General features: G+C 40.2%; 1 protein-coding gene across 1 annotated transcript in view; it reads right to left on the minus strand.

Moving 5' to 3' along the window:
- Positions 1-19,263, minus strand: part of METTL16 (methyltransferase like 16) — a 78,027-nt gene extending 58,764 nt beyond the window's left edge. Inside the window, exons 1-2 of the mRNA XM_008695270.2 lie at positions 19,123-19,263; positions 12,219-12,346 (exon numbers count right to left, since the gene is read on the minus strand). Coding sequence (XP_008693492.1) covers positions 12,219-12,346 — 128 coding nt within the window. The 5' untranslated portion in view covers positions 19,123-19,263. The remainder of the gene's footprint in view (positions 1-12,218; positions 12,347-19,122) is intronic.
- Positions 19,264-23,822: the final 4,559 nt, after the last annotated feature.

Genomic DNA, 23,822 nt, shown 5'->3' on the forward strand with positions numbered 1-23,822 from the left:
TTTTTTTTTTTTTTTTAAAGATTTTATTTATTTATTCGACAGAGATAGAGACAGCCAGCGAGAGAGAGAACACAAGCTGGGGGAGTGGGAGAGGAAGAAGCAGGCTCCCAGCGGAGGAGCCTGATGTGGGGCTCGATCCCAGAACGCCGGGATCACGCCCTGAGCCGAAGGCAGACGCTTAATGACTGCGCTATCCAGGCGCCCCAGAGTCAGGGAATCTTAAGCAGGCTCCATGCCCAGCACGGACCCCAACATAGGGCTCGATCTCACAACCTGAACCAAAAGCAAGAGTCAGACACTTAATCAACTGAGCCACCAAGGCAGCCCCCTAAAAAAATTTTTTAACTTTACCATGCCATGGGTCAAATAAGCAATTAGATAGTAACATACAAAAGAAAAGATCCTGGCAATGACTATTAATAAACAACGTCAGACTAACCAAAGAACCCAAAATCCTACTTGCAAGATGATAAGAAACTGTGATCAATCAAACTGATCTCTTAAACGCAGATCCCTGTGCTAAAGAGCAGATGACAGGAAATAAAAACCTAGTCATCCAGACACCTCTTTGGCCTTCCAAGTACAGTTAAGAGTACTCCAACTTTTCTAGCAAAGCCCAGTGATTTACCCTATATTCACTTTAAAAAACTCCAAAAAACAAAAAACTTAAAAAAAAAAAACAAAAAACCTTTTGGGGTGTCTGGGTGGCTCAGTCAGTTAAGCAGCTGACTCTAGATTTTGGCTCAGATCAAGATCTCAGAGTCTGGGATCAAGCCCCACGGTGCCCCACGTCTGGCTCCACACTCAGCAGGCAGTCTGCTCCCTCTCCCTCTGCACCCCCTCCTTGTGCTCTCTCTCTCAAATAAATACATCTTTAAAAAAAAACTGGGGGGACATCTGGGTGGCTCAGTCAGTTAAGTGCCTTTAGCTCAGGTCATAATCTCTGGGTCCTAGGATCAAGCCCCACATCGGGCTCCCCCACTCAGCATGGAGCCTGCTTCTCCCTCTCCCTCTGCCTGCCGCTCCCCCTACTTGTGCTCACTCTCTCCCTAATAAATAAAATCTTAAAAAAAAAACTTTTATTTATGTACTTATTTATTTAAAGATTTTATTTATTAATTTGACAGGGGGCAGTGAAAGAGGGAACACAAGCAGGGGGAGTGGGAGAGGGAGAAGCAGCCTTCCCGCTGAGCAGGGAGCCCGATGCGGGGGTCGGGATCATGACCCGAGCCAAAGGCAGATGCTTAACGGCTGAGCCATCCAGGCGCCCCAACAGTGTTTTATAACTATATGGAGAATGCTTATAATGTCAAGTCGGGGTAAAAAAAAGTCCTGTATCTGCATCAAAACTACAATCACAAAAAATACTATATATGCATAAGGACAAAGACTTGGAAAGGAACACAAAGCAATTTGATCTTCTGGGCGTGGGAGAACAGTGACATTTTTCTTTTATGTGTGCAACATTATCATCATAAATGTAGTTAGGAAGGGCATATTTCTATAATTTTCCCATTAATGTGGTTTTTTTTTTTTTTTTTGCATTATAAGATGTCTGTATAATTTCAAAAAACAAAAATCTCCTTTCCAAAAAAGGAAAACAGGCCCATGGTTCCAGGATACTTTTCCACGAAAGAGGGACAATTCTGTTAGAAACCAAACCAGGATATTTCCCACAGTGACAACAATCACCAAAGACAGTACTGCAGCTTTGTGAAACATTTGGAGCAAGAGGAATGGCATTATAATTAATGTTTTCTTAGTGCCTTCAAAGAGAGTTGTTTATATAAACAATTCTTGTTATTAAAAATACATATATATGTTCACCTTGATGGACCACAGCATATAATTTATTAATAAGAAACATCTTTTTTTTTTTTTTAAGTAGGCTCAATGCCCAGTGTGGAGCCCAATACAGGGCTTGAACTCACGACCCTGAGATCATGATCTGAGATCAAGAGTCAGACGCTTACCCTACTGAGCCACCGAGGTGTCCCAATAAGGAACAACATCCTAATTACCAAAGTGTACAAGACATCAAGCAGAGGCTAGTCTAATGAAAGAAACTGAAACAAATCTATGAAGATCTGATTCTTAGACTTTGTTAGCAAGGCAAGCCTTCATTTTCTGACTTCTAAGAAAACACAGACACTAATCTAAGGGTTGGAAATCCTTTTGTAGGACAAAGTCTAGTCATCTGGCTTTACTAGCTAAATATCTAGGTCACTGTAGCACCCTGGGACATTAAAAAATCCTGAACAGAGGCGAGATCTTTTCTCATTCTCATTTCTGAGATCACCGGAACTAAAATTAGCTTTCACGTGGAAATCAGCAATTTATTCCATCAAGTCTTTGTTGTTAAACCATCCAGCTTCACAAAATAGCCTATTGTCAACAGACTCATGTCCGATTTCCCCAGAATGACTCCTGCTCTGCTACTGATGAATACAGTATTACCATTATAGACAGAGTTTGGAAGGATACATTCTGTGACCCATGGTTAAAATAACAATCATTCTAACACTATAGAGACTCCACCTCATGTAACAACAATAAAGGTTAAAACTCCCAACCCAGTTTTCCGACACTTGTTTCTATTAATTAGATCTTCACTGAGGGGTTAAAAACGTACTGTGTAATGTATGACAAAACCCTTCAATGCTGGGTCTTTGGTTTAAAAACAAATCATTTAAGTGTCACACTCTATCCAAAGTCAACTGACAGGGATCAAGTAAATTGCAGGATATCTCCATGGGGTTGGTTACTGTGAAAAAAGTACGAACTAAAATCTAGTTTCCACAGTCAGATATGATTACAACAAAGCAGTGATAGGTGCAGGTCAGAAAAACAGCGAGGGACATCACACTAGCAATCCTAGTCACCTTATCAGTTACACAAGGCACAACAACAGTAAGAGTACCTATCATTTGCTAAGTGTCTATAATGTTGTCACTTTACATGCATTATCACTAACCTTTATGACCAATGTCCAAAGTACATCCTTTTATCCCTCTTCTTCAGCTGAGGAAATTCAGTCTCAGTAAAGTTATCTTATCTCCCTTATCTAAAGGGACGCCTGGGTGGTTCAGTGGGTTAAGTGTCTGCCTTTAGCCTGGGTCATGATCCTGGGGTCCTGGGATCGAGCCCCAAGTTGGGTTCCCTGCTCAGCAGGGAGTCTGCTTCTCCATCTGCCTGCCGCTCCCCCTGCTTGTGCTGTCAAATAAATACATAAAATCTTAGAAAAAAAATTATCTAAAACCTCTAGAGCTGCTGCTATGTGGCAATCTCAAGACTGGTCCTCAGGATGACTGACTCAGAAATGAGCCCCCTCTCTCCATACCACACCCTGCTTAAGAGTTGAGCAAATAAATGACACTTTGATCCATCTCAAGTCTACTATTTTGTATGATATTCCTTTTCCATCATTAGCTAGGTTTATATTTTGGCATTCTTTTTCATACATCTGATGGAATTAAATAAAAAGCCATTATAAAAATAAAAAGCCATTATAAAAATATTTTAAAAATTAAAAATAGGGGCGCCTGGGTGGCGCAGTCGTTAAGCGTCTGCCTTCGGCTCAGGGCGTGATTCCGGAGTCCTGGGATCGAGCCCCCGCATCAGGCTCCTCTGCTGGGAGCCTGCTTCTTCCTCTCCCACTCCCCCTGCTTGTGTTCCCTCTCTTGCTGGCTGTTTCTCTCTGTCAAATAAATCAATAAAATCTCTTTAAAAATTAAAAAATAAAAAATAAATAAAAAATAAATATATAAAATAAAAATATCAATGCAGAGAATCACCAACTCTTACCTAAGTAAGCAGGAAGGGGGATAATGTCTAGGAGCAGGTAGATTGCTTCTAAATATGCTACCCTACCAACTATTAATAAGCTCATGTTGCTTCCATCTTTAAAGAAATAAGAGGAGTCTGTGGGCACCCAGGTGGCTCAGTTAAGCCTTTGCCTTCAGCACAGGTCATGATACCAATGTTCTGGGATCCAGCCCCGCTCAGTAGGGAGCCTGCCTGTCCCCCTCCCCCCACTTGTGATCCCTCTTTCTCAAATAAAATCTTTTAAAAAATTATTTTAAAAAAAGAAAGAAAGAAAAAGAAAGAGGAGGAGGTTCTCCTCAAGATTGCCTCGTCCTCTTCCTATTCCTTCATAGACAAGCTTGTTTTATCCTGCAAAAAATTTGAAGATTTTATTTATTTGTCGAGAGAGAAAGAGAGCACAAGCAGGGGACAAAGGGAGGCAGAGGGAGAAGCAGGATCCCCACTGAGCAAGGAGCTTGATGTGAGACTTGATCCCAGGACCCTGCGATCATGACCTGAGCCAAAGGCAGACAGGTAACCAACTGAGCCACCCAGGCATCCCTATCCTACAAAAAATTTAAAAATTACTTTTGCCTAGGGGTGACTGGGTGGCTCAGTCAGACTTCGGCTCGGGTCATGATCTCCAGGTCCTGGGATGGAGCCCAGCTTCTGGCTCCATGCTCAGTGGGGAGTCTGCTTCTCTCTCTGCCCCTCCCTCTGCTCCTGCTCTCTCTAATAACGAAATAAAATCTTTAATTACTTTTGCCTATTACAAAAAGAACATCAATGTGTTTGAACACCATAACTCATAACCTTTTAGTCACTTTCTGTGCAGAGCAATCAGCAAAAACTTTGGTTTTAGCTTGAAACAAAATTATGTTTTATAATCTGCAACATCCATTCTACAGGCTCCAAGATATTCCATGGAACTGCACTGTTAAGAACCTACGAACTAGATATTTAGATTATTTCCAATTTTTCTTGTCATAAACAGCTTTAAGATAAACACCCTTAAACGAACATTTCTTTTAAGTATGTTTTTTACAACTTTCAAGGTTGCAGTTTACCAGCATTTTCTCTACACCATTTGACTACATTTTTGCCACTGATGATGTTTTATTTATTTTTTGAAGATTTTAGTTATTCATTTATTTGAGACAGAGCCAGAGAGTGAGCAGGGGGAGGAACAGAGGGAGAGGGACAAGCGGACTCCACACTAAGCGTGGAGCCCAACAGAGGGCTGGATCCCATGACCCTGAGATCATGACCTGAGCCAAAATCAAGAGTCAGATGCTCAGCCGACTGAGCCACCCAGGTGCTCTGATGGATATTTTAATAATTTATCCTTTCTAATTTGGTCCATTGTCTTTCCTCGTGTGAACAGTCCATTTTTAATCCTTACCTTTGTCTACAAAGGTTTCTTACTTTTTCTTATTGTCTTATAAGAGTTCTTTATATTGAGAAAGCTAATTCTCTGCCACATGCTGTATTTGCAGTGTTCTGTCATCTTTTACTTTTAGTATTTCCTGACATGTAAAATTGTTTACATCTCATGTAGTTGAATCCAGCCATCTTTTCTTTTATGAATTCTATCCTTGGAGTATACGTAGAAAGACCATTTCTATACCCACAGTTAAGACATTTACCTACATTTTTTCTAGCACTTAAAAATATATATATATATATTGAAATCATTCAGCGATCAGGAATATATTTTGCATAACATATAGGAAAAAAATTCTAAATACACCCTCCCCATGGCTGTCCCAACTGCATCTATTAAAAGTCCATTACTGGGGGTGCCTGGGTGGCTGTTGGTTGAGCATCCAACTCTTGGTTTTGGCTCAGGTCATGATTCTGGGGTCCTGGGATTAAGCCCCACATTGGGCTCTGTACTGGGCATGGAGACTGCCTGGGATTCTCTCTCTCTCTTTTCCCCTTTGCCCTCTCCCCAGTAACACGTGCTCACGCCCTCTCTCAAAAAAAAAAAAAAAAATCCATCACTGAAAAAAATGCATTACTACTGCCTCACCCCTAATGAACTGAAATGCTACCTTATTCTACACTACTGCCTTTCGTCATAGGATGGTATCTTACTTGACAGGTTCTAAAGTAAGCACGTAAAGTGAAAATCCAAATGGTCAAAATCATACACTGGAAAATCTCTTTAATCATTTATAGCACTGTATAATATTCACATGATGAGAAATACACAAGAGTCAAGACTGATTAAGAAAGGAAGATTCACCCTGTTCACTCTGCACTCCCTCTGGGAGGTACGCTCTTGAGTCAAATGACAGGCAGGAATCACCCCACTAGTTAATGTGCACATGCAATTGTACTGCTGTTCAGACTTAGGTGTGTTTCAGAATGCCACTCTGATGGCCCACTCTTGCTCCAATACTGTACTAATATTTTAATTACTCTAACATAAATATCTAGATATTAAATATCTAACTTAAATATCCAGATAGATATTTAAATATATTGTGAAGTTCAAGTTCACATCCTTACACCTTTCTACCACCCATCCACTCTTTTTTGCTTTGAGCATCTTCTCTTTGAATTTTGGAAACATTATACCAATTTTTCTCCCAAGAATAGGGATTTTGACTGGGGGAAGCAACAACATTTTAACTATATATATATATAGTTATAGTTTAGTTATAGTTATATGTATGTGTGTGTGTGTGTATCTATTAAGATTTTATTTATTTATTTATTTAAGAGAGAGAGAGAGAGAGAGAGAGAGAGTGTGCAAGCAGGGGTAGGGGCAGAGGGAGAGGGAGAGGGAGAAGCAGACTTTTCTGCTGAGCAGGGAGCCCAACATGGGGCTCGATCCCAGAACTGTGGGATCATGACCCGAGCTGAAGGCAGACAGTTAACCTACTGAGCCACCCAGGCACCCCCAGCTCAGTCATTTCTTACTGTTATAAGCCTGGGCAAGTTATTTTAAAAGAATGTGCATTCATGGGGTGCCAGGCTGGCTGAGTCGGTACAGCATATGACTCTTGATCTTGGGGTCATGAGTTTGAGCCCCATGTGGAGTGGAGATTGCTTAAATAAATGAAACTTAAAAAAAAAAAGTGGGGTAGCGGGATACCTCAGTTGGTTAAGCATCCAACTCTTGATTTCAGCTCAGGTAACGATCTCAGGGTTCTGAGATCAACTGTACCCACCTCCACACTCAGCATGGAACCTGCTTGAGATTCTCTACTTTACCCTCTCACTCTATTCCTTCCCCTGCTCGTGAGCTGTCTCTCTCTAAAAGTAATAAATCTTTAAAAAAAAAAGAGAATCTGCATTCACATTTACAGGTGAATCAAATTTATTCATTATATTATTTAGACCCCTATCAGCAGTATTTAATGTTTTTTGGGTCAATGACCCTTTTTAAAAGTGAAGTTCTAAAATATAGGTTAGAACTCTGAACCCTACACCTCCTCAAGAAAAAAAATACACTTTTTTTTTTTTTTTTTTAAAGGTGAGCTCTACACCCAGCATGGGGCTTCAACCCATGACCATAAGATTAAGAGTCTAGGGACTGAGCCAGCCAAGCATGCCCCCAACACAAGTATTTTTATCTAATTGTTTTCAAAGCATTGGTGAATCCTTTGAAAGTCCCTAAGGCCACGGCTCTATTTTTGTCTACTTGGTTAGAAATACAAGGAAAAATGTCTCCAAGTTATATTAAACACTTTTAAAAAGATATTTCTGTGTTGGGGCACCTGAGTGGCACAGCGGTTAAGTGTCTGCCTTCGGCTCAGGGCGTGATCCCGGCGTTATGGGATCGAGCCGCACATCAGGCTCCTCTGCTATGAGCCTGCTTCTTCCTCTCCCACTCCCCTGCTTGTGTTCCCTCTCTCGCTGGCTGTCTCTATCTCTGTCGAAAAATAAATAAAATCTTAAAAAAAAAAAAAAAAGATATTTCTGTGTTGTATTTTTCAAAATGCTAAAGTCTTCATTTTTTTTAACTTTTAAATTATTGCCTTTTTTTTTTAAGATTTTATTTATTTACTTGACAGAGAACACAAGCAGGGGGAGTGGCAGGCAGAGAGAGAAACACGCTCCCCACTGAGCAGGAAGCCTGATGCAGGGCGCGATCCTAGGACCCTAGCATCATGACCTGAGCCAAAGGCAGTCGCTTAACTGACTGAGCCACACAGGCACCCCAAAATTATTGCTTTTACTAATGTAAACTAGTCTTCTTTTTTCCGATTTGATGCTTTTCTGCCTTCTATTTTACTTTTTCTAATTTGGGGGCACTCTCATTTGCCTAGTATATTTTTGCCCATCCCTTTATTTTTCATTTATCTGTAATTAAGTCATTTGTGAGGTGGGTGGGGTGGGGGTGGGTTAAACAAGTGATGGGCACTTGCTCTGATGAGCAGCAGGCATACGTAAGTGACGAATCACTAAACTCTACACGTGGAACTAATAGTATGCTGTATGTTAATCAGGTGGAATTTAAATAAAAACTTGGAGGAAAAAAATAAGTATGCCACTTGTAAATGGCACAGAGTCAGATTTTACAGAGGAATTATTCTTGAGAGTTTAACCAATTTATTGAACGTCCACTTGCCAGACACCTTTAACCCATTCAGATACATTATTGTATCTGTATCAGATACAGATAACAGATCTGTTTGGTTTGCTCTGAGCAATATTTTAAAAAATATTAATCTTAAACCATCTTGAAACCCTCCTCTGGTTCCTCCAGTGTCTGAACGATCAAGTGAACTTGCCTGCTATGAAAAGCTCTGCTGTGAACTATTCTTTGTTTTCCTTTCAGTCTCATCTTGTTATTTCCCAACTCGCTATCCTATATCCACTTCAGCCCCACCTACAAGCAGTTCTCCAAACTAAACACACCTTTCACAAAAATCTGTTCTCTACACCAGAATTCTTTCCCACTTCTATTCATTCTTCAGGATTCAGCTCAAAGACCCAGGCCCTCACTAACACCACCTCCACATCACTGCTTTGTTCCTCTCTTCCAACTTTCATTTTCAATTGCCAACAAAATAACCCTGCTTGAGTATCCCACAGCCTTCTCAGATTCCATATGGCCGAAACTGAAAATCTCACCTCCCCACAAATAAGCTCATTCTCCTTTGTTCCCTAACTCAATAAACTAGGTACTACCACCCATCCTCTTGCTAAGTTAAAATCACAAGCACCATATCTGGCTCAGACTCCTTAATTTCCACCATGTCCTGCTAATTCTATTCATGAATTTCACTCAAATTCATCAGTGATTTCTATCCCTCCTCCCTCTACCTAGTTAGGCCACCAATGTCTAATCTGGATTACTGAAACCATTTCCTACTCACTTCCCTATACGTCCAATCTTAATTTCCCCTGCAACCCACCCTCCCCAATGCTCTTAGAATACTTCTATCTAAACACAACTCTGAACATGTTATTCCTCTGCTTTTAAACTTTAGTGGATAAGGACAGGGATGGGTAACTCTGAAAATACAAGAACCCTCCACACCATACCCTTAAAATAAATTCCAAACCCCTAGGGCACCTGGGTGGCTCAGTTAAGCGTCCAATTCTTGATTTCAGCTCAGGTCATGAGATTGAGCTCCGTTCCGCATTGGGTGTGGAGTCTACCTAACTCTCCCTCTCCCTCTGCCCCTCACCATGTGGGAGCACACTCTCCCTAAAAAAGGATAAAACTAGGACACCTGGATGGCTCGGCTGGTTAAGCATCTGCCTTCGGCTCAGGTCGTGACTCCACAGTACCCCACACAGGGCTCCCTGCTCTGCGGAGAGTCCGCTTCTCCTCAGCCTCTGCTCCTCCCTGACTGCTGCTCGCTCACTCTCTCTCTCTTACTCTCTCTCGCAAATAAATAAAATCTTAAAAAAAAAAAAAAAAAAGACAACTAAAAATAAAAAATAAATTCCAAACTCTTAAGTGGGCCTTATAAAGTCCTACACGTGTAACCCTCCCAAGGCTCATCTCCTGTCATTTGTCCACAACATCTTAGACACACTCAGCTTTTCCACTTCCTCTACTGCTCAGTGCTCCGCACATACTGCTCCCTCTGCCTGTAACACACTTCTATCTTCCTATTCATTCTTCAGCACAACCAAGACACCACTTGTTTCAAATCATTCTCTAAATTCCAAAGTCGAGGTCAGGTCTCCCTTCTATGTGAGTCCACAGATTCTGCCACACCAAAAGCTTCACTGCTTATTTATATGTCCACTTCCCCCACAAATGTGTGAACTCCAAATGCAGTAGTCACTGTCTTCCATATTTTGGCTTTCCTAAAACTTAGCACAAAATGGTTAATCAATAGGTATTTGTTAAGTAATTAAGTACAATGATAGGTATACAGAGGAAACAAAGAATAGCAAAACTGTAGCCGTCCCAACACTACATGGACTAAATAAAACATTCACATACGTAATTATAGAACAAAGATTTAAAAACAATGGTAGGGATGATCTAAACAAAGAGAAATACTAACCCAATCTCTCTAAGGTTTTCCCCAAGGTAAGGTGCTAAAAATAATTCTTTAGAGTATGCAAAGAAAATATTAAAACTCTTATTTAAATGCTTAATTTTTAGTTTGAATTATGTTTTCTAATATGCTTTATATAGTAACACAGTCAGTTGTACAAGCATTGATATGGAACTGACCTCAACTTTTAACTGTATAGACAAAAAAGCTTGGAAACCACAGTTCTAGGGCATTTGATCTTAACTTTTGTGTACTGGGGGAGGATGGGGGCCCAGATAGCTTTCAGAATCTGATGAAAACTAAGGACTATCTCCCAGAAAAATGAGTATAAATATACACATCTTTTAAAGATTTTATTTATTTGACAGAGAGAGAGCATGTGTGCATAAGCAGAGGGAGTGGGAGAGGGAGAAGCAGGCTCCCCACTGAGCAGGGAGCCCAATGCGGGCTCGATCCCAGGACCCTGAGATCATGACTGAGCTGAGGGCAGACACTTAACCAACTGAGCCACCCAGGCGCCCCTCAATATACATATTTTTAAACTTTTATACGATTTCTAGGCTATCTTGCCCCTCAGGTTAAAACCTGTCCTAGGACCTCCATTTCTAAATCCATAAGGAGACTGCTAGTAGGAAGAGGTCATCAAAATGCCTCAAGTCCTGTGATGCTATTATTCCTTACCTTCCCTTTTCTCCACAATCCTGCTCCTCCTGCCCCTCATAGTTAAATCACCACACTTTTCCCCAGGAAGGCTTGGAATGTCCAGCCTATGACCCCCATACAGTTTAGGAGTGCAGTTAAAGATTTCCTTCTCAAAGGTACAACACACATCAGTTATTCCCACACCATTATCATATCATTACTTTCTTAATTTTTAAAAATCAGCTTTTTAACTAAATTTAACTTTTAAAAAAGATTTATTTATTTATTTGAGAAAAGAGAGTGTGAGCAGGGGGAGGAGCAGAGGGAAAGGGACAAGCTGACTCCACACTGAGCACAGAGCCCAATGAAGGGCTTAATCTCACAACACCAACATCATGACTTGAGCCGAAATCAAGAGTCAGACACTTAATCAACTTGAGCCACCCAGGTGACCCTTAACTACACTTAACTTTAAATTTATTGACATCCCGGGGCACCTGGGTGGCTCAGTTGGTTAAGCAGCTGCCTTCGGCTCAGGTCATGATCCCGGAGTCCCAGGATCGAGCCCCACATTGGGCTCCCACTCAGGCAATCGTTCTCTCCCCCCGCAAAAAAATTTTTTTTTAAATAAATTAATCGACATCCTAAGTAACAGTATCTGTGAAATCATTTTAGATGTCTGGTTATTATTTTCATACCTACATCAAAGTAAACACACTTAAAATAAGGACTCTAATTTAAATAAAAAATAAATAAAATAATCCTCGCTAAAAATAAGTAAATAAAATAAGAACTCGAGGTCCTCTTCAGCACCATGTTTTAGAGCACAATCCCAAGGTTTCTGTACTTAACTCTGGGATCCCTATTGGGTAAGCAATAATTCGGACATCAAGTTTTCTTAAAGCCATAAAGAAACTAAAAAGTATTTGGTCCAATCCTCTCATTTTATAGCTTAAAAAGATGAAAACCAGGAGTGCCTGGGTGGCTGTTGGTTAATTATTCAACTCTTAATTTCAGCTCAGGTCATGATCTCAGAGTTGTGAGATCAAGCCCCAAGTAGAGACTGGGTGTGGAGACTGCTTAAGATTCTCTCTCTCCCTCTCCCCACCCCCAAAAACAAACAAAGATGAAGCCCAGACAGGTTACGTGATTTGTCCAAGATCAGATGAGAAATTTCAGGATATGTCTAGGATTAGCATTCAGATGTACTATCAGTCCAGTACGCTTTCCACTACCCTGTGTCCATTCAGATGATACTAGAATAATACAGTACTAAGAATTCTTCGTGTTACCTACCTCACTCTTCCACTCAGATTTATCTGAACATGCTGCTTAAAATCTGGGTATTTGGTTGCCAGATATGCAAAGTCGGGAGGTCTGTCCTTGTATCTATTTCTTGCGTGCATTGATTTACTCAGAGCCATCTTTAAAAAGAAGAAAAGGAAAAACGTCAGCATATTTAATCAAAAATACATTAATGGGGAAAAGCTGTGGTTGCCAAGTCAACAGTTATAGCCAACGTATTTTTGCCAATCAACTGAGAAAGTAGAAGTTATATTTTTTTAAATGTACACAACAAATAAACACATGAAAATATGCTTAACACCACCTTGAGTCATTAGGGAAATGCAGATCAAAACCACAATATCACTTCATACCCAGTAGGATGGCTATTATTTAAAAAGAAAAAAAAGATGAGGAGTGTTGGTGAGGATGTTAGAAAATTGGAGCATTGCAGGTGTTAACATATACAGTGGCTGTGGAAACAGTTCATCAGTTCTTAAAAAGTTAAACATAGAATTACTACCATATGATCCAGCAATTCCACTCCTAGGTAACGCCCAAAAGAACTGAAAGCACGGATTCAAGCAGATATTTTCACATCAATGTTCACAGCAGCATTATTCACAACAGCCAAAAAATAGAAACCACCCCAAGTGTCCGTAGATGGATTAAAAAAATGTGGTACATACATAAAACGCAACATCCTTCAGCCATAAAAAGGAATACAATTCTGATACGCCCTACAACATGGATGAACCTTATTATGCTAAGGGAAATAAGCCATACTCAAAAGGGCAAATGTTGTATTATCCCACTCATATGAGGTACCAAGAATAGGCAAATTCATACAGAGAGTAGAATAAAGGTTATCAGGGTTTGGGGAGGAGGTAGGAATGTTGAGTTATTATTTAATGGGTATGTTTAGGATGATGAAAAACTTCTAGAAATGAACAGTGGTGATGGTTATATAACAATGTGAATGTACTTAATGCCACTCAACAGTACACTTAAAAATGCTTAAAATGGTAAATCTTATGTTATGTATATTTTATCACAGTTTGAAAAGCGTATGCAACATGATTTTTTTTTTAAACCATGAAAACTGGAAACTATTCTTTTGAAAGCATCTACAGCCAAGAACTAATAGTCAGAGGTTAGTTTTTACAAGGGTCTTGTATGGACTGAATATTTGGTAGCACATTATAAAGTCACTAATGTTTCAAAATATATCTTCTATTTTACAAATTTCAGTCTTGTCATTCCTAGGTAGCTAAAACCATATGAAAACAAACAATTTTGTCTTCTTCCAGATTACAAAAAAAAATTCGCACATTTATAGCAAGATATAAAAGTGAAGAAGAGCCATTGATCGTAGTGCTTTGTTTTGTTTTTTAAGATTTTATTTTCCATTTGAGAGAGAGCGCGAGAAAGAGCGAGCATAAGCAGGGTGAGGGGCAGAGGGAAAAGCAGGCTCTCTACTAAGCAGGGAGCCTGATGCGGGGCTCAATCTGGGGACTCTGGGATCACAATCCGAGCCAAAGGCAGACACCCAAACGACTGAGCCACCAGGCACCCTGATTGTAGTGGTTTAGTAAGTTATGCAGTTGGTCATTTTAAAAATTATTTTAGTGCATATCTCTGGGTGGTAAGTGATTTGTATTTTCTTCTTCACATCATTCTGTATTTTCCACTGTTTTTTATAAGGTGCATTCATCTAAACAGTGTTAGGTAAGCCAAAATCCTAGGCATCACCTGATAGTTCTATACTCCTCCCATATCCCAAGAAATCAACAGTCATGTGGATTTTACCTGCTAAATACCTCTCAAATCCATCCAATTTTTCCCTACTCCACCAATATCAGCCCAGTACAAGTCACCTGGATTCAGAACAGCCTTTCACTTGGTCACCCTGAATCCACTCTTAACTCTCTCAGATTTCCTCTTTCCACCTTGCAGAGATCATCTCCTAAACACAAATCTCACTATGTCTTCCTCTCTATGCCTACTTGCTCAAAACTTTACTTAGGATTACAAACAAAAATCATTACTTCCTCATACGTTTAAGGCCCAGCAAAGTGTGGCCTTACCTATTTGTTCATCATTGGGTTAAGTCACACCTCCCGTTGCTCTTCTTCCTGTCCCTCCACTCTGGCAATTGGGTCTTTACAGTTTATTCCCTTTGTAATGTTCTTCCCTCTCCCCTTCACCTGATGAATTCCTACTCATCCTTACGTTCGTTCGTTCGAGCATCTCTTCTTCAGGAAAGTTTTTCCTTCCCTAATCCTCCTAGTTAAGTCATATCCCCTATTATAGTCTCCTAGCAACAAACACCTTTCCTTTGTAGGTTTTATTAGAGATATAACTTTACATAGTAAGAGATCTGCTAATACTCTATTTCAAAATGTTTTTTTTACAGCTTTCTACACTGAAAAAAATTTTTTTAATTTTTTAACTTAAACTTAACATACAGTGTTATATTAGTTTCAGGCGTACGATATAATGTTTCAACGATTCTATACATTCCTCAGTGCTCACCAAGGTTAAGTGTACTCTTAATCCCCTGTATTTCACCCATGCCCCTACCCACCTCCCCTATGGCAACCACCAGTTCGCTCTCCTCATTTAAGAGTCTGTTTTTTTGCTGGTCTCCCTTTTTTGTTTGTTTCTTAAATTCCACATGAGTGAAATCATATGGTATTTGTCTTTCTTTGACTTATTTCACTTAGCATTATTCCCTCTAGGTCCATCCATGTTGTTGCAAATGGCAAGATTTCATCACACCCTAAGCATTCCATTGTGTATATACACACCTTTTTTTTCTTTTCAATTTAGTTAACATATAGTGTACTATTAGTTTCAGGGGTACAATTTAGTGACTCACCAGCTACATATAAAATCTCATTACATCCAGTGCCCTCCTTAATGCCCACCACCCATTTACCCCAACCCCCAACCCACTCCCCACCAGCAACCCTGTTTGTTCCCTATAGTTAAGGGTCTCCTATGGTTTGCCTCCCTCTCTATTTTTATCTTATTTTTCCTTCCCTTCCTCTATGTTCATCTGTTTTGCTTCTTAAATTCCACATGAGTGAAATCATATGACATTTGTCTTTCTCTACACCTTTTTCAACCATTCATCTATTGATAGACATTTGGTTGCTTCTTTATCTTAGTTATTGTATACAATGCTGCCATAAATATAGGGCTGCATATATCTTTTTGAATTAGTGTTTTCATTTTCTTTAGGTAAATACTCAGTGGTGGAATTACTGGATCAGATGGTAATTCTTTTTTCAATTTGGGGCTTGAACTCCCGATCAAGACCTGAGCTGAGTCGGACACTTAACCAACTAAGCCACCCAGGTACCCCAAATGGTAATTCTATTTTTAATTTTTGAGGAACCCCTGTACTATTTTCCACAGTGGCTGCACCAATTTGCATTCCCACCAATGGTGCAGGAGCGTTTTTCTCCACATCCCTGCCAATACTTGTTATTTCTTGTGTTTCTGATTTTAGCCATCCTGACAGGCATGAGGTGATATCTCATTATGGCGTTGTTTTTAATTGTGCTGATGATCAGTGATGTTGAGCATCTTTTCATGTGTCTGTTGGCCATCTGTATGTCTTCTTTGGAAAAATGTCTATTCAGGTCCTCTACCCATTTTCTAATTAGATTATTTGGGCTTTCTGGTGTTGAGTTGTACAAGTGCTTTATGTATTTTGGATGCTGACCCCTTATTGGATATGTCATTTGCAAATATCTTCTACACTGAAAATTTAACAACAATTTTCAAAAAAGAGTCGTCTTCATCCTGGACGTTTCCAAATCATATATCCAACTGCCTACGAGACTTGTCACTTGAATAGCTCAAAAGTACTTCATGTACAATGTCCAAATTTAAGTCATTTTTACCCACCCCAAACTGGTCCTTTTCTAATCATCCCTTTTTCGCCAAATAACACCACTACCTTTCTTGTGATGCTCAGGCCAGAAATCCTTAGCATCTTCTCCACGCCATCTTCCCCATTCCAAACACACCATGTCCTGAATATGTTCTACCTTCTAATTATTTCTTGACCCTACCCATTTCTGTCACAACTGCACAACTCTACCCCAGATCATTATCCCCCTTGGATTACTATCATAGCCTCTAACTGATCTCTCTATAACCGCTCTTGCCTTTGCCATCCACTTTTCACCTAACAGACAAATCTTCCCTCCCTCCCTCCACGCAAATCTGGAGTCCTTGCTAAATCCCTTCAGTGGCTTCCTAAAGCTATTAGGCTGATAAAGTCCAAAATCATTAACAAGGCATACATAATCTAGGCCTTGCCTATCCCTCCAACCTCATTTGTTGCCACTATGCTCCAGACACACTAGTCTTTTCATTTTCTCTGCTGCATAATGATCTGTCCCACCATCTGTTATTCTTACCGCCTAAAAGGTTCTCTTCACCCTCCTACCATCCATGGTCCTTGTGAACGCCCACTAATCCTTCAAATTACACCCTAAGCATCATTTTCTCAGGTAGGGTTTCTCTGACACCACATATCCAACCAGATGCCCACTCTATATACTTTCAAAGTATTCTATGCTTTCCTTCGAAGCTCTTTAGTTTACATTTGTCCTGTTCTCCACCCCACCTCCCAGGCTGCAACCATGTCCATCTTATTTTTCACTGTATCCTCCAACAACCGGCATACAATAAATATTTGTTGAGTGAATAATTCAGAATTTAGGAAAATTAATAGTCACCTGAAAGTTTTTCAGCATACTAAGCTACCACCTTTTGCCCCTAACATTATCACAGAAACTCACTATATACAAGTTTCAATTTCCTAACATTAACGTACTTTTGACAGACTACCAAAAAAGAGGGGAGCATAAAATTAGGACAAGAACCAGTCCCCATGAAAAAAGTTGAAAAAGGGGTGCCTGGCTGGCTCAGTCAGTGGAGTGTGCAACTCTTGATCTCAGAGTTCTAAGTTCAAGCCCCACACTGGGTGTAGAGATTACTTTTAAAAATCTTAAAAAAAAAAAAAAGAAAGAAAGAGAAAAAGCTTAAAAGGAAAACGTTTTCTTTTCTTGTGATTCTGGCAAGCAACAACAACAAAAAAAGTATTCTAACAGTAATTTCAAAAGACACTGGTATGTTAGAGCTCTGCAACACATTAAGATTCTAAAGACTGCATAGATGACATCAGTGTACAGACATGACACTTTGAACATATGTGGAACAAATTAAATTAGATAAGGCAGATTCAATTTATATCCTACATTAATCAACCTTTCTGGTCAGAACAAAGAAAGAGTCAATAAAGCCACTTTCTTGCTAACCAACCTCCTAATGAAGGCAATGGGATCTTAGCTAAATCTATCCTATTTCTCAGAATTTAACCGAATGTCAACTCTTACCTGGCATTAACACTGTCACTCCTCCTTCTCTCTAGCCTAACCTACTTTCCTCTTCCTGGCTCATTCTTACCTAGTCATGTTCATCTCCTTGGATTTTGGGGGCTTTGTTTGTTTTTTTTTTACCAAATCTGGCACACTCCTGCCTCAGGGATTTTGTACTTGGTCTGTATGGACTGCTCTTCCCCCAGAAATACATACATACAAGGTACCCTCACCTTGTTCAGGCCTTTGATAAAACCTCACCTTCTCACTGCCCCCCCCCCTTTTTAAAGTAAGCTCTACGCACAATGTGGGGCTTGAACTCACTACCCTGAGATCATGACTATGGCTCTATGGACTGAGACAGCCAGGCGCCCCTGATGCCTTTTCTTAGAGCAGTAGGTGAACACTTAAATGTGCAGTAAGTGAGTGAACACAATCCTTTCCCATAATACTTTGTCTCCAACACAGAACTTACCCATCTGACATTCCATATACAGCATTTACTTGCTTTTTAAAATCTGCCCTGCCAGTAAGCTTCATTAGGGAAAATATTTTGTCTATCTTGTTCACTGCGATATTCCAGTGCCTAAATTAGGGCCTGGGAGAGTAAGCACTCATCAGTTATTTGTTGACTGAAAACATGAGGGAACTCTTTTTTCACTGTCCGGAGCCACTGACACACAACACTCTCATTTTTTGTAAACAGTCCTCATCTTGACATTCAAAAACGATCAGCCTAGTTAGGGCTGGAGCTTTTTCTTTTGGGTTACCCGAGTCAGTCCAGAAAGCCAAAGCAGTACACCCCTGAAGCTGACGCTCTGACTTTCTTTCAACTTTGCCATCTTCATGCTACTGTTTCCTTGGTTTCTGCCGACCCTCAATAACACATTTCAACTACCATTTATCTAAACACTCAAAAGAATCTAAATTCCGCTTCGAATTCTAATTTCCGCTTGTAACTTCGAATTCCTTCCGGATAGATCTCTCCCAGTTCAACCCCAATCTCCGTTTTCTCCCGTCGCCTTCCTTCAATAAATCCGACCTTTTCCTCTAGTTCCGCCACTACCATTTCTCCATCTCCTCCACTCCTCCCACCCGCTCATCTTATCCACTCAGTCATCCCGCCTCAGTTTCTCATCTCTCTAAACCTCCTCAACCGCTGGGGTCTTCCGTACTTCAATCCTAGTCTCCATTCTAGGCGCCAACTCCTCCCATCCATCCCACCATCATTAACCTCCTCCACGTGCGCGCGCGCACACACATATATCCACCCACCCAACCCATTCACTCACCCATGTGGTCTGTCTCCCTAGACCCAAGTCAGCACCTCACCCGTCCAGAACCGCCGGGCGCAACAAGCACGCACATATACAGAAACAAAACCACCCACCCATCAGGTCTGTCTCCCTAGGCCCCAAGTCAGCAACTCACCAGCCCAGAACCCGAGAATAAGGAACTTGGGCCACACAAAGGTTAAGTAACCTCTCAACCCGCCCGAGAAATACTAAATAACTCACAACTGAAGTCAAAGTTTCTTCCAGATGACCGATCTGGAGTAGGCCTCTATTAACTCCAGAGTCTTAAACCACCCGCAGGGGGAAGAGCCTAGAAACGCAGATGTTACGCTCCTAGCGCGCCGCCATGTTGGGCAAGCATCCAGCCTCGTGATTGGGCGAGCTACTCTCGCGCGACCTGTAGCCGTCTGAAGAAAGAAAAACCACCGCGAGACCTGGAGTTAGCAGCCTGACACAGGGAAGGGGCGTGGTAGCAAGCGGAGTCTTCTGCCTGCGGGCGTCTGCATTAGAATCTGTTTGGGAACTTTGTTTTGTAATGTCGATTTTTCTAAATGAAAACGTAGCGGCGCCTGGGTAGCGCAGTCGTTAGGCGTTTGCCTTCGGCTCAGGGTGTGATCCCGGCGCTCTGGGATCGAGTCCCACATCGGGCTCCTTCCGCTGGGAGCCTGCTTCTTCCTCTCCCACTCCCTCTGCTCGTGTTCTCTCTCGCTGGCTGTCTCTGTCAAATAAATAAATTAAAAAATCTATAAATGAAAATGTAGCTTTCCGGATCCCACCTCAGACTTACTAGGCGGGAATATGAGGATGGAGGAAGGTGGAGGCGGGAACTTTAGGATCTGATGGCGGGCAGTTAGCCTTTATTCTGCGGCAGGTCTCTTGCTTCATGTGTTTTCTCATTTAATCATCACAGATAAACCTGTGATATGAGAAGGAGTAATCTCATTTACAGAGGAAAAACTGGCGATCAGACATATTAAGTCATTTTGTTCAAGATCTTACACCCAGATGACATCAAATCCATGTTCTTTGTGTTTCCTCACCTGCCTCTTGAACTGGAAGCTCTATTAAATGCTTTTCGTTTTTCTTTTCAACTCGGTTATATTAATTTTTCCACTCTGGTAAATAGAGTGAGCATTAGTTCTCATTTCACAATTGAGACAAAAGGGTAAGTCACTTTCAAAAGGCATACAGCTAAGGCTAGGACTAAAGTCAGCCTCTAGTAACTCCATTAAAGCTCGCCTGTGTCCTAGTAATTAATGCGAAAGCTTCTGGCAAAGCATTGCTATAAAATTGAGAGAAAAGGGTAGGAAATAAAAATTTAAGTTTTACGTAGAACAAAGTGTACCATTAGTCACCCTGGGAAAGCAAGGAGGTATTCTCATTATCATTGTGTAACAAACCACCCTAAAATGTATAGCTTAAAACAAAGCTGTTTTATTTTCTGCCATCTGGGTTGGAATTAGCCCAAACATTTTTGTTCAGTACTTGCTGTTGATGGTAGCATCAGTTGGTGGCTGGTTCAGCCAGAGTGGCTGGGCCCCCTCTCCCTGTAGTCTCAAATTCTCTCCCTCTCCCTGTGACCTTCCCATATAATTTCTCCAGCAGAGTAGCCAGACTTCTTACGTGTTAGCTCAGGGCTCCCAAAAGGACAAAAGCGTTAGCTGCTAAGCACCCAGAATTGGTGCTTTCATTATTCTCCTAATTCTGTGTGTTAAAGCAAGTCAAAGGGCCAGCCCAGTTTCAAGAGGAGGGAGCTATGCTAGGATACACTACGACACTGCAACCCAAGGTTCACTGGATCTACCAATGAACAGAACACCACAGAAAATTTTTTGTCTTTGGTTGGTAGTGACTTTGGTACTGGTTATTTTTACAGTATTTAGTGTTTGCTTCTGGAACGGTAAAAGAGAAAATGGCATTGGAGGTATGACTGTAGGATTGTAAGTGGATTATATTTTAGATGCTGGTGAATTTCTCTATTAGCTCCAAACAGAGATCCAAATTCCCTGTGGGTCAGACCAGAGAGATCCTAGCTCTATAGCCAGGGAATTTTGGCTTTAATCATGCCCCCAACCACACACTAACCCTGTGATGATGGACAATCTACTTAAACTATTCAAGCCTGGATTTGTTCAATATTGCCAAACAGGTTAGTAATCTCCTAGGGTTGCTGTGAGAATTAAATCAGATAATACATAAAAACAGCATAGTTTCTGGCACATAGTAGGCTATCATTAGTATTATTACTATTATTATTCCTTATAATTTCTTTGGTCAGTTTCCATTTAAAAAAATTATTTCATAAGGATAAAACTTGGTCATTATAGAAAATTTGTAAAAATTTTAAATAATACAGGAGACTATAAGAAAGAAAGCAAAAATTATCTAAAATCTCACCACCTAGAGCCAATCACCAAAATTTACTAACCTTACTTCCAGACCTCTACATGAAAAAATATATATATTTATTTATAAGGATATATAACTAAACTTTTTGTATAGAAATAGCATATTTTTTTTCTCAGAAATAAGTCTTGGAGGTTGTTCTACCTCAATTAATGCATTTCTATATCATCCTTTGTGATAGGTGCATAGTATTCTATTTTACGGATGTGCCATAATTTTTTATAACTAATTTCCCTACAGGGGGGCATAGATTGGCCTGTTTCTAAAATTATGGTACAATGATAAATACATCTCATTAAAAATTTTTTTTACATTAAATGAATGTCACCACAAAATAGATGAATAACATCTGCCTCTTAGGGCTTATCTCTCTGACTTACCCTCAAATCCCCAAGAATTTAATCTTGTAAGAGAAGTCTGTCCAACTTCAATACCCCATCAACGATAGTATAGGAGTTCCATTGGTCTATTACATTCTTTGTTTTTTGCTGCTGCTTTGTAGTAGGAAACTGATTCTGCACATTTGGTGGGTAATGCTGCTAGTTCTGAAATGTTGCTACCAGACCTGCTTTCAGCATCAGCCATCTCCTTGGCTGAAATCAACCTTGAGGGCATCATCCTGAACTCCCACTTTACTGAAGTTAATGATTTCAAAGAACTTGTTACTTTACCCTGCCACTCTCCTTTGGCCAGCGCCAGCCAGACAACATCCACAGGTCTCTCTAACTTCATATCTTAGAGAGTAATGATTGAGTGTCAGTTCCTTATATCCCAGAAGACCATGACTGAAGACATTTACTTATGTAAATGTATTCAGTTCCTTCTTAGGGACCAAGTTAATATGTCAGAGATCTAATGGCCACCTTAATTAAGTCATGAAAGCTACATTCCAATCCCAAAACAATGACTGTTTCTCAGCCTACATTTACGTAACTGAGAGAGCTACTCAAGTGAAGCTTTATATTTTCATTTTTATAAATAATGCTGTGGGACGCCTGGGTAGCTCATTTGGTTGAGCACCCGACTTTTGATTTTGGCTGGGGTCCTGGTCTTAATGTGGTGGGATTGAGCCCCTCATTGGGCTCCACACTCAGCGGGGAGTCTGCTTGAGATTCTCTCTTTCCCTCTCTCTGCCTCTACCTCCTATCCCCGCCCCCGTGCCAAACACACGCTTTCTCTCTAAAATAAATAAGTCAGACACTTAACCGACTGAGCCACCCAGGCACCCTAATAAATAAATCTTTAAAAAAAAATAATAATGGGGCTCCTGGATGGTGAAATTGGGTAAACATCAGACTCTTGGTTTCAGTTCAGGTCATGATATTAGGGTCCTGGGATCAAGCCCCACATTGGACTCTGCTCAGAGTAGAAGTCTGCTAAAGTTTCTCTCCCTCTCTCTCTGTCTCTCCCCTCCCCACCATGCGCACACACTCTCTCAAATAAATAAATAGATCTTTAATAATAATAATAATGCTGTATTCTTTCAAGTCTTGAAACGTAAATTTCAAAAATTAATAGCTGGTGGAAGAACTGGATCTAAATGTGCACCTGACCACTCTCCTTCCTGTTCCAAGTTCCATAAAACAATATATTAATTTAAAAAGCAATAAATTCCAAATAAGACTGAAAACCCAGAAATAGCACCATTGAGAGACCAGAAAATTTGAGGATACTCTGAAAAAACAGGACACAAAAAGGAATAACAACTGAAATGCCAAGAGATTTTTATAGGGAACTACAGATGATTTGGAAATATATCTGAAAAACAAAATGTGCAAGAATAGCTAATTTTTCCAGTTGGAAAAAAATTATACCACACATAAAATAAATCCCATATGGATAATAAACAAGACAATTGTAAAAACAAAATCAACTATAGAAGTGTTAGAAGATGTAGAAGAATTTTTTTTAAAGATTTTATTTATTTATTTGACAGAGAGAGACAGCCAGCGAGAGAGGGAACACAAGCAGGGGGAGTGGGAGAGGAAGAAGCAGGATCCTAGCGGAGAAGCCCGATGTGGGGCTCGATCCCAGAATGCCGGGATCACGCCCTGAGACGAAGGCAGACGCCTAACGACTGCGCCACCCAGGCGCCCCTAGAAGAATGTTTTTTATGAAAAGAAAAGGGAGGGTCTCCTAAAGACACAAAACTCAAAAACCCATAAGGGAAATGATTGCTAAATTTGATTACATAAAAATTTGAAGTTCAATATAATAAAAGATACTACAAAAATTGACAACGAACAGGAAGAAAATATTTGCAATATATATAATAGAGTTCATATCTAAGATACATTCTCAAACAATGTCAAATCAATAACAATCCAATGTTAAAATGAACAATGGATATGAAAAAGAAAATCACAAAAGAGTATATATAGTAAACCAATGAATATATATGAGAAAATGCTCAAATGCATAAGTAATCATAGAAAGACATAGTTAAATAACTGTAACAACCATTTGTAACACATCATATTAATAAAAATAAAAAATATTGATAAGGATGCCTGGGT

Source organism: Ursus maritimus, unplaced genomic scaffold (genome assembly GCF_017311325.1).
Source record: "Ursus maritimus isolate PB19 unplaced genomic scaffold, ASM1731132v1 scaffold_24, whole genome shotgun sequence".
Lineage (NCBI taxonomy): Eukaryota > Metazoa > Chordata > Mammalia > Carnivora > Ursidae > Ursus > Ursus maritimus.